General features: G+C 46.5%; 1 protein-coding gene across 1 annotated transcript in view; it reads right to left on the bottom strand.

Annotated features, from left to right (window-relative positions):
- Positions 1-3115: 3115 nt before the first annotated feature.
- Positions 3116-12237, bottom strand: part of SLC25A22 (solute carrier family 25 (mitochondrial carrier: glutamate), member 22) — a 52873-nt gene continuing 43751 nt past the window's right edge. Inside the window, 4 exon segments of the mRNA XM_015405586.1 lie at positions 3116-3488; positions 5524-5599; positions 6534-6688; positions 10165-10380. Of these exon segments, the coding sequence (XP_015261072.1) occupies positions 3335-3488; positions 5524-5599; positions 6534-6688; positions 10165-10380 (601 nt within the window). The 3' untranslated portion in view covers positions 3116-3334.

Below are 12237 nucleotides of genomic sequence, written 5' to 3' on the forward strand. Positions count from 1 at the left end.
AGCCGGCCACAGCAACCTTATCAATCGGGACATATTTTAGGCACAGCTAATTTTCTTCATACCGGTACTTCTTCTAAGCCCTTGCTTTCATCTTGGCAAAGGTTCACGTATAATTAAAATAAAGCTTCGAACCGTAGATATCTACATGCACGGTTATGGTCACATTTAGTTTTGCATTTGTATTTCATCCTCCCCCCCCCCAAAAAAAAATTAATTAAAAAAGATTTCTGGCAAGGGCTTGCTTCACAATGAAGTTTCAGCTGCGTAAAGTGCATACATTAACCCTGAAGACTGTTCGTTGTCAGACACCAGATTCATTTGATTTCTGCTTAACAAATACTAAACATATAATTGCAGCTGGTTCCTGGCCTGAGTAGGGCATTTGTGATTTCATGGCGAGCTTAAAAATGTCGTCCAATTTGGTGGCGGCGGCGGCAGTAGTGGGGGCCTTAAATCAAGGCCTTTCTCCTTCAGAAGGGGCATTTGGCCATGTGGGTGAGACAGGCATTGCAGAATAAGCTGAGAGCGCTGATTAGAGGCGAAATTGAACAAGGCCCCAGCAGGGATGAAAAGGGCAGCAAGAAATGAAGCATGTCAAATTATTCCCTGTGACAAACCAGTCCTAGCCATTTTTCTCAATTCATTTGTGAGTCACTTCCTGAACAGCTCTAAAAACCAGCCTTCCGGATAGGCTTGCCAAGTCTCCCCGGGGGGTGGGGAAAACCCCGCCCCAGAGGACCGTTCCCTGCCGCCGGCGGATCGGGCCCCGGGGGGAACTCCACCCCGACGTGTACGTCACCCGGAAGTGACACGACCACACCGGGTACGCTGGGGGTGGGGCCACAGTCATCTGAGGGAAAACTCAATGTTTTTCCCTCGGATGGTTGTGGCCCCGCCCCAGCATGCCCGGCGTCGTCACGTCACTTCTGGGTGACGTGCATGCGGTGCGCGCATGCTTTGCGCGCACACGCACGCTCCAGCCGCCAGCCGGGAGTCCCCCGCTGCGGCTCAATTCCGACTTGGCAACCCTACTTCCAGAACAGATTAGAATTTAACATTTGAACATCTGAAAGGCAAGGAGGGAGATAACCTCATATTTGTCAGGACATATTTATATACCCTGGAAAAAGCAGAGAGAGATAGAGCCACATTTATATTAAAAAAAAAAAAGATTTTCCCTGTTGCTGTTCAGAGGATCAAAGAGCGGCATGGACACTATTAACATTCAAGCCGTCACCAATGGCAGTCATGAACAGAGAAGTTACACCTGTGCTTAAAAACTCCTTTCTACGGAATGGGATACACAAGATGTCATTTAAAAAAGCTTGCAGAGGCAAAGCCACAGGTAAATAAGTTCCAAAACACCTCTTAAAAGCATACTGTCCTGAAAAGCAGATTTGTTTTTCTGGAACAAAGAAATCTGCAAAGCTTTAAGTGAAAAATCTGTTCGTTTGTTTTTTTTAAAAAAGCTCCGTAATGTTGGAAATCCAAGCAGCACAATTCTAGCACAAGAGAAACCAAAAGTAGAACTGATTGGAATACGCTGAAGACAGCATAAACAAACAGAAATGCCTGTTTTATGCTACTAACTCTAAGGAACAGTTGGGAAAAAACTGAAATCATATATAAGGTGGACTCACTGGAAGTAACCTCTATGTAAGATATGTGCAGCTGCCCATTTTAACCTGAATAACAAAACTGGCAACCCTCAAATCTAATTCACTTGACTACAGTAAAGTACTGGTAAGCCAGGTAATGTGAGAATGGGATCCAAGCTCCTGCAAGCAGACGTAGTTTGGCGTAGCAAATCTTTTCTGATTTCCCTTCCTGCAGCAGCCCCCAAATTCATGCAAGAAAAAGGGAAGGGTTTTTATCCTGTTCTCCCTCTTGCTGTACCCCCTATGGCATATTGTTCTTATGGTTTCCCAGCCTTTAGCAGCAGCTTTACAGGGGTGTAGGGGGCTACTGGGTGAAAGGCAGAAAAGCATCTTCCACAAGTCTGTTAGAAGCAGGAGCTTGGATCCTACCTGTTCTTTTGACTTCAGCACATCTGAACATCAAGAAACATTTAAGACGACCAACCTTCACAATTCTAGTCAAGCTGTGGTGCTCTGCACCACCTAGCACTTTGCATTATTCACAGCCTGCACAGAGATCAGTTTTTCCTAAGTTACCCTTTGGGATATTAGTGCTCCCAAAGAAAAACAGGAGAGGAGTACACATCTCAGGCACAAATCGAAAGACACTTACAAATGACACACTAGGTATGACAGCAGCATTACCACCATCAGCTGGGCTGACTGAAAAGGAATGTATTACTGTGGTGGATTTTTATCCAGCGTAAATTTTTTTAAATGATCCCAAATGATTAATTTCTTCTTCCTCACCCCAGTAGCTTACACTTGCTTTGGGACAATCAGCATGTTCCCACAAAAATGCTGCCTCTTCCCAAGACTGAGAGCATAATTGCAGGGGACAGACATCTTGCCCAGGCACACTCAGTTAGGAAAGGCAAAACAAAACTTAATATGTTTAGATCAATATTAAGTCAAACGATGTTATCTTTAGATTGTAATGATGAAAAACTGATATTGTTGATGATATGAAGTAATTTGGAGCAGGGGTGGAAGCATTGTGGGAAGCCATTGGAGGGAGGGGAGGAACTGGGAATGGGGTAGACAATTGATAGAATGAAATGTTTTATATGTTGTATTCCTGAGAAAATAAAATTTGTTTACCCAAAAAAAAGGAAAGGCAGTCCCTTTGCTAAAATCTAAACAGAAGACATGCCTTTCTCTCCCCCCCCCCTTCAGCATCCAAAGAGTTCATTTAAGTCCAGCACATTTTTAGGGCATATTGGATGTAGCTATTTAAGAGAACTGTCTAAAGACAAGCACTTTTGATCACAGCAATTACCTGCCTGACAAATTCAGGCCTCCCTTTTTACAAGAATGATCTCTGGCCTTCCTTAGAAGCCCAATATCAAGATGGAAGGAAACGGGCAAATTCTTTGCTCCTTCTTGATTTCTTGGTAATTGAGAGGCCTGGATGGGTTACTTCTCCCTTGCCAAGAGAAGCAACGGGCTTGCAAGACCAGTCTCTGCTAACTGTCGTGTTTGAGGATGATAACCAAAAAGGAGATATGCATAACTAAGTATCCTCTCTAGGGTAATGGTAGGGCCCAGGCTGACCAAAGGAAAAAAGAACTTCGTTGGGAGACAACATTCTTTCCATCTGTTACTGCTTTAACCCTTCGTGCTGTTGCTCTGACACCACGATGACAAAGAATACTACGATGAATTCCAGCTGGATGGGTAGAGGTGTGTGTGTGGGGTTAATCCCGCCATTTTGGAATCATATCTAGGAAGAATTCAGCAATGCCGATGAAATAGACAACTTGTGCAATACCAAACAGTGGGGCGATGACCAGGGCTCTGCAATAAGCCCCCTTGAAAAATGCCGTAGGACCTTCCTTCTTCCAGATTTTCCTAAAGAGAGAAACAAAAGAAAACTGGTGAGAATCTTGTTACAGTTCCTTCTCCTAGCTGTGCCAGCTGGAGCATCAGTTCGTTCAACAAGTCTACTCCGATTATGCTTCAGTGAACACAGTTCTCTTTAGGAAATAGGTTTTTGAAAAGGTAAAGGCTTCCCTCGCTCGAAAGCCAGTCGAATCTGACTCTAGGGATGCAGTACTCATCTCCGTTTCTAAGCTGAAGAGCCAGCGCTGTCCGAAGACGTTTCTGTGGTCATGTGGCCGGCATGACTAGATGCCGAGGCGCACGGAACGTTGTCACCTTCCTGCCGAAGCGGTACCTATTTATCTACTTGCAATTTCTTGCTTTCGAACTGCTAGGTTGGCAGGAGCTGGGGCCAGAGGCGGGGGCTCACTCCATCATGCGGCACTCGGGTCTCGAACTGCCGAACTAATGACCTTCTGGTCTCAAATTAGCCATCATCCTTTCCTGCTCTCCCCTAATCTCTGCCTCTCTTTTGCTCCCTTTTCCTTTCCCCGAGCCACTTTTATTCACCTGCTCCAGCTCTCTATTTTTCTCTCCGCCGCCGACCCCTTGCGCTCTCTGTTCATGGCCTGCTTGGAGCTCTGTTCCAGAGGCACCTCCTTCTCCTCCTTCTGCCAGCAACCGAGTTCCCCGGCCTTTCTCCTCTGGGCTTTGTACTGCTGCTCCCCCTGCTCTTTCCTAGCCTCACTTGGCTAAGCCCCAAACCCATTCTGTGCCTTTGTGCCTTGCATTCACTACTTGAGCCCAAACTCTCTCCCTCCCTTCCCACCGTGGACCTGCAACAACCCCTTTCTCTCCCTCTTTCCCGTTTTTATTTCTCTCCAAGAAACACTATCCAGTGGGTGTGCTGTCAGTAGAAGGTGTCTGAACATAAGAGAAGCCAATGTTGGATCAGGACAATGGCCCATCCAGTCCAACACTCTGTCACACAGTGGCCAAAAAAACCAGGTGCCATCAGGAGGTCCAGCAGTGGGGCCAGGACACTAGGAGCCCTCCCACTGCTGCCCCCCCTCCAAGCACCAAGAATACAGAGCATCACTTGCCCCAGACAGAAGAGCATAAGAGACGCCCATGTTGGATCAGGCCAATGGCCCATCCAGTCCAACACTCTGTCACACAGTGGTCAGAAATACCAGGTGCCATCAGGAGGTCCAGCAGTGGGGCCAGGACACTAGGAGCCCCCCCCCCAAGCACCAAGAAGACAGAGCATCTCTTGCCCCAGACAGAAGAACATAAGAGAAGCCCATGTTGGATCAGGCCAATGGCCCATCTAGTCCAACACTGTGTGACACAGTGGCCAGAAATACCAGGTGCCATCAGGAGGTCCAGCAGTGGGGCCAGGACACTAGGAGCCCTCCCACTGTTGCCCCCCCCCCAGCACCAAGAACACAGAGCATACCTTGCCCCGGAGTCCCTATCTATATCTGTATACTTGATTTTATCACACTTCCCAATTGCATTCACTTCTCCACAGCATACCTCTATTTTGGTGGGTTGTATTGCACTGCCTTCTCTTTACGAATGTTCAATGAAAGATCAAATGTAGTTCAATTAAAAGTGGCCTTCTACTTCTGTTATATCGGTTCCCCACCACCACCACCAATATTGTCCCAAGGCTGTGCCTGGGTATAGGCTTCAGAGTCTTCCAGGGTACATTCCGTAGTAGAATCAGCAGATTCAGCAGTAAAGGCCACAAATATGTATTCCCTCCCCCCACTTGCCTTGATAGCACTACATTACTCAGCCTTCCCAAAGAGAGCATATACCTTGCTAGCATCTAACAGAGGGCGAAGCTTCCATGCTTGCTAATTCAGTGGGTTTTGAGAAGAATGCAAAAGTAAGGAATTGGGTCTGGACAAACGGGGAGGGGGGGGATGTTCACTTCAGGATGAAATGGACCTAGTTAGAGTTGTTTCAGTACATTTTATTTTAAGTAGCTTTGAATAGGTATAGGAGATATATGGCTGACAAATCCATTTGAATGACTGACAGAGAGTTCATTTACCTGGCACAGTCTGTGATCCCTGAGTATGTATCCTCATTGATTCCCCGCTGCAAGGACTGCAGCCTCGTCTTGATTACTGAGGAAAGAAGACAGCAAAGCTTGATACAACGTCCCATTAGGGACACATTTCTCTAGCCAAGAGCACAGATTTCTATTCAGGAACTTGTCTGAAGGAGAGTTCTGAATCTGACTCCTAGGGTTATCTAATCCAGCAGTCTGTTTCCCAAAATGAGCCCGAAGTCCCGACAAGATGCACAAAACGGAAACGGGACGAACTTTCTCGAGTTTGACCGTTCGTTTCGACGCGTGTCTTTATCAAACATCAATTTTTCAGTGTTCTTCTTCACTCAATTACACCATAAAGGTATTCAGACATTCATGAATGGCTTTCTACAGCTCTTATTCTTAACAACTGTTTCCGGAACTGCACCCCTGAACTCGAGAAAGTTCGTCCCGTTTCCGTTTTGTGCATCTTGTCGGGACTTCGGTCTCTTGATGATGTTATCTATCGAAGTGAATCAAGATTAAAATGACATTTATTATGGACATCTAATATTGATTATGGACATCTAACATTGATTGTTTGAACTTATGCAGCGATTTATTGCGTGTTGATGTTGTTCAGATTGCTGTGCCCTTTGTCTTTATTGTCCCACAATGAGCCACCCAGGGCTTCTTTTGGTAGAAAAAGCCCAGCAGGAACTCGTTAGCATAATAGGCCACAGGAACTCATTAGCATATCAGGCCACACCCCTGACAGAGCCGCTCCCTCCCAGGATCGGCTTCTCCGGGTGCCCTGCGGCTTGCAGGGTGCATGGGGGAACCCGAGGAGGGGAGGCAGTTTAAACTGCCTTCCCTCCCTAGATCGGCTTGGCTTCCCCAGGTGCCCCGGGGGGAACCCCACCCCGATGTGCACGTCACTTCCAGGTCAGGACACAGGTAACACTTGGCGACCCTACTCCCCGCACATCACACACAGCCCTCCAACTGGACTTTGTCATCGTGCATACCGTCACAAGGGTTGACCGCGACGGCGGCCGTGCTGCCTGCCAGGCACCCCGAGAGGAAGGACACGTAGAACGGGGCCTTGACGTCGGGGTTCTTCTGCCCCAGGTTGTTCAAGTTTGCAAACAGTGGGAAATATACAATGGAAAACGGCACATCCCTGCAGGGGAAGAGACAAGACGGTGGACGACAAGGAAGGAGCGGTTTGCTTCGTTCTTCTAACAAAAGGTTGCTTGCGGCAGCAAAGAAGATTACCGTCTCCCACCGGGGAATGCAGTGATCAAGTATCCTCATTGTGTCTCCCTTCTTAAGCCCGCATCCTCATTTGATACTTGGAAGCATCAGTGCAGTGCAGTGCAGCACCTTTAGTTGCCATTGCCAACAGAAATAAAGCATAAAAATATGTAATACTATGTCAAAATACTCATTCACAGGCTGCTTTGCCCTAGTAAGATAGGAGTTTTATTTTAAGGCTCAATCAGATTGGCTCCTTTTACTGCTCCCTTTACCCCCAAGCTGCGGTGGCTCAAGTGGTTAAGATGCTGAACTGCAGGCTGTGGACGGTCAGTCGTTCAGCAGTTCGAGACCCGAGTGTGCCGCATGATGGAGTGAGCTCCCCTCTCTAGTTCCAGCTCCTGCCAACCTAGCAGTTGGAAAGCAAGAAATTGCAAGTAGATAAACAGGTACCGCTTCGGTGGGAAGGTAACAGCGTTCCGTGCGCCTTGGTGTTTAGTCATGCCGGCCACATGACCACAGAAACGTCTTTGGACGGCGCTGGCTCTTCGGCTTTGAAGCGGAGATGAGCACCGCAACCCTAGAGTCGGATTCGACTGGCTTTCGAGCAAGGGAACCTTTCCCTTTACCTTTATGCATTCTTACTGTACTGCGTTATGTCTTGACTCTTCGGACAGCGCTGGCTCTTCGGCTTGGAAACGGAGATGAGCACCGCAACCCTAGAGTCGGATTCGACTGGCTTTTGAGCAAGGGAACCTTTACCTTTACCCCCAAGAGATGGATGCCAGAAGTGTGCACTTCATCTGTTCAGTCCCCACACTTCTCCGGTCCCATCTGTCTTAGGACTCAACTCTGGAGACCAAATTAGCTTGCTTATGGATCTTACCCTGATCCAGTACCTAAAGCCTAACCTCCTATCTCCCTGAGATCGCCTATACTGTTTAACCCAGGACACTGAAATCCAGACCTGTAGCCATGGTGGTGCAAAAGGGAGTGGTACCCCACCAACCATTTGTCATGCTCCTCCCATCGGCATTACAGGTTGGTGTGAAATCCGTCACACATCTTTCAGGTGTGAAGGTAAAAGGTAAAGGTAAAGGTTCCCTTGCTCGAAAGCCAGTCGAGTCCGACTCTAGGGTTGCGGTGCTCATCTCCGTTTCCAAGCCGAAGAGCCAGCGCTGTCCGAAGACGTTTCCATGGTCATGTGGCTGGCATGACTAAACACCAAGGCGCCCGGAACGCTGTTACCTTCCCACTGAAGTGGTACCTGTTTATCTACTTGCAATTTCTTGTTTTCGAACTGCTAGGTTGGCAGGAGCTGGAACTAGAGATGGGAGCTCACTCCATCATGCGGCACTGGGTCTCGAACTGCTGAACTACTGACCTTCCACAGCCTGCAGTTCAGCATCTAAATCACTTGAGCCACCGCAGTTCCAAAAAGGAAGGAGTCGAGGTTAAAAGTGTGAATCCTTTCATAGATCTTCTAAAGGTGAATTCTCTATGCAATTGGCTAGAACAGAATTAGCAGCAGAGCTAAAGCGTCCTGATTGTAAAAGCCTGCAGGGGTGTTGGGTGGCACCGTTAGAAGCCTTGAGTTAGTGATTTGCAGAGAAAAGAAGGTTGAATGTACAGGTTCGGGTTTCAATAACTGGAAGAAGGCTCTCACACTTCTTTAATTCTGCAAACTATGTCGAATGCCCTTGGGAGGGCATTTGTATAAAGCTTAGACAGAGCAGGACTGTAGTCTATGCCACAAGTGTACGCTATAGATTATTGATTTGCTGTATGTTCTACCATGCTCTTACAGCATTGTTTTCATTTTTTGTAATTTCATTTTCTGCATTGCTTGACATAGCATGTTTGATACTTTTTTTTTTGCATTTTTGTAATTTTTGTACACTTAGTCCTATTGCACTTTTATTAGATCTCTCATGCTGTTTATGTACAATGTTCTATATACCATGGAGTCCACTTTGAGTCTCAAGTAGAAAATTGGTAAATAACTAATAAAGTATAAATAATAAAGTAAATAAATAATGAAATGTTCTGGCTACGGGCCTGCCTAAATCTATCCTTTCCCTGTTAAACCCTTTCTCTGTCTCTTCATCTCTTCATTTGCCAAAACCATTCTCTGGTGCTGATCGTGTTTGTCTGCATCCAAAACTCCCCTCCTTTCCACTCTTTCAGACATTCCGCATCCTCCCACTGGTTGATGTCACTGGGAATTAGCATACTTCCCCTCTAGACAGGGATCTGCTGAGACCCCTGGAGGGTACAACTAAGAAGAAGAAGAGATTGGATTTATACCCTGCCCTTCACTACCCAAAGGTGTCTCAGAGAAGCTTACAAACTCCTTTTCCCTTCCCCTCCCCACAGCAGACACCCTGTGAGGTAAGGTGGGGCTGAGAGAGCTCTTGTCAGAAACTGCTCTTTTTCAAGAACAGCTCTTATCAGAACTACGGTTTGCCCAAGGTCATCCAGCCAGGTGCAAGTGGAGGAGTGGGGAATCAAACCCGTTCTCCCAGATTAGAGTCCGCACACTTAACCACTCCACCAAACTAAGGGCCATCTGTCACAAAAGCACAATGCACCATGATGGCATTATGTCAACAACAACAAAAATTATTAGATACAACGCTTCTGACACCAATGCTAACTAATTTATAATAATACATATGAAAGGGGGCAAGAAGTTGTCATGTCAAATTCCGCATCCAAGGCAGAATCCTCCCTATATTGGGCCCCCTGCAACGAAGACATGCAAACTATATAATCCAGACTAATTAGAGATGTGAAAGCCCAGAAAAAACCCGGAAAAATTCATGAAAAAACATTTTTTTTCTGAAGCCTTTTTTTTGTTTTTCTCTGAAAAATTGGAAAAATTGAAAAAAGAAAAGAAAAAAATGATTATGGAACGTTTTATTTTAACATGATGAATAAAATATTTTAAGACAAGGTGTTCAAATATTTTCCAAATCATTTCTAGGTTACAAACTGAACTCTCCAATGCAAGAACAGGATGCATTTCTTCCTTTAGGAGGTGCGATTGTCACAAGAAAATAAAAAGGTTTCAGTTTTGTTTTTGCATGTGGGTGGGAAGTCTGTTTGTAATAATTGTTTGGATACACTATATTTTTAATATACTAGTTGTGGTAATTTCATGCCAAGTAAAAATGTCCATAGTCATATTTTATGTTCCTAAACTAACAGAATGACTTTCAATCTGGAAAAGAAAAAAGAAGTGCTAATGTAGCAATTTTGTTTCAATTTTTCCGAAAATTTCCGTTTCCCCCCAGAAAAAAACAGTTTTTTCCCCGAGCTTCTACATTTCTGGAAATTTTACATCTCTAAGACTCATCCATTTAGACTTTTAAAACTACCTTCTCTAGAGGACTACCCTACCTTAGTAATGTAGCCCCAAGTCCCTTATACAGTCCAGCGATGCCTTTGTTCCGAAGCAACTCCCTTGTGATTTGCATAGCTGTCGTTCGGGCCTCCACGACAGACTCTGCCGCCCCAGCACTAGTGGAAGGGCTTAGCTGAGCCTGTGCCGCCATCAGTTTCTTCTGAGCCGCTGCAGAGGAATCAAGAGCAGATAGTCACTTACACACCTCCACACTAGGCTGATGCTGCAACAGGAGTGTACACCCATCATTGAAAAGGTCTTATTCCAGCAAGAGAATAAAAAGGACAACCGCAAAAGCAAGGGGACCAAGCATGGCCTGAAATCAGCACTCGCCAATATTTTACATGTCCTGAAAAATGAATCTTGTCCAGTTCAGCTGTGAAACTGCAGTTCTGATAAAGCAAAATATTCCTGTGGACAACACGCAACTTTAAATATTCAGGACATTCAACGTACATCTTATGTGAAAGAGACACAGATGCTTTTCTTATGTGACACAGAAAATGACAACTATTTGCCAAGAATGTTATGACGAATGGCCAAACCAGACACAATGGCCAGGGTCCGGCATACCTGAGGGACCGCCTTTCCCCATACAGGCCCCAAAGAGCACTTTGGTCGGGGTCACAGCACCGTTTAGTGACCCCGGGCCCTAAAGAGGCCAGGCTTGCTGCCACAAGGGCCAGGTCCTTTTCGGTGGCAGCTCCTATCTGGTGGAATGAGCTCCTGGAAAAGATCAGGGCCCTGCGGGACCTGTTACAGTTCCGCAGGGCCTGTAAGACGGAGCTCTTCCGCCAGGCTTTTGAATAGGAGCCGCCGCCGCCACCAACGGGCAACTGCGAGCAGTACCGCTGGGTTGGGCCGACTGGCCACTTTGAACACCGTGGCCCACAGCATCCCCCTCCTTGGCCCCATGTGATGCGCAACGGGGAGCGAGTATGTTAGTCGCGAGGGATCCACTGTGTTTTAACTGTTTTAACTATATTTATTGCACTGAGTGCCTTACTTGTTTTAACTGTGGTGCTGCATTACACCTCGTGTTGTAAGCCGCCCTGAGCCCGCGAGCGGGGAGGGCGGGATATAAATGAAATAAATAAATAAATAAATGGGGGGAGGGGGGTAATTAATGGGTGCCCAACGTTCAGAGTAAAAGGGTTTTACCAGTGAAGGAAACTGAGCCTACTCTATACGCACATTCCACTTATCCCCCTGTAGTTTCCCCACCCAATTTAACTTTTCTCCCACCTAAACTCACTTCCAGTTCTAGAGGTCAGCTCAGAAGAAATGTTCCTTGGGGGGACAGACTTGGTATGCGGGGAGAATTTAACAGTTCACGGGACCTGCAGAGAGGAATGCTGAAATCAGACCCCTCTACATTATTAGGGCAGCTTCGGATTTACTACCATCACGTCTGGTTCAGCCCAGATGATACCCTGGGTTCACGCCGTCTTGTGCAAAAAAGTGTACCGCCTTTTCCCCCCACAATGCCCACAAGCAGAATGAGGTGGGCAATGCCGAAGTGATAGAATGGACTTCCTCATAGCTGACAGCAGGTTGTCAGCAAGCTGCCAATGTGTTTTTGTTTTTTCTCTCTTCACGTATGCGCTTGATTGCTTTCGCTTTCATATGTAGACCTGTTGATGCGCTTAATTGCTTAGCTGCTGGAACGTCTATATCTCTCAAGGCCACAGGTGGTTGCTGCTGCTGGATAGTTGCTTGGGTGATCTCACGAAAACCCGTGGGAAGGAGATAGCTTGTACTGCCTAGAAGCGTTTGCTCCCAGGCCCGATGGCGCGCGCGGGAACTCCCGCAATTGGGCCTCAGTTGTTTGAATGTACTATAACATGCCATGCTCATTGATCCCCCCTCATTCCTAACAGTGTTCCTGTCCATGCATCTATAGCTTCAAATAAAGTAAAACCTTCCTGCAAGTGTGTACTTCATTGTTGCTGTCAGGGGTCGTTTCGTAGAAAAAGAGCTAGGGGAACTCATTAACATAACTCATTAGCATATGCCACACCCCCTGACATCACCGGAAGTGTGTCATAAGGCCACACCCCCTGCCTCCA

This window comes from Gekko japonicus, unplaced genomic scaffold (assembly GCF_001447785.1).
Source record: "Gekko japonicus isolate JY-2015 unplaced genomic scaffold, Gekko_japonicus_V1.1 scaffold3036, whole genome shotgun sequence".
Lineage (NCBI taxonomy): Eukaryota > Metazoa > Chordata > Lepidosauria > Squamata > Gekkonidae > Gekko > Gekko japonicus.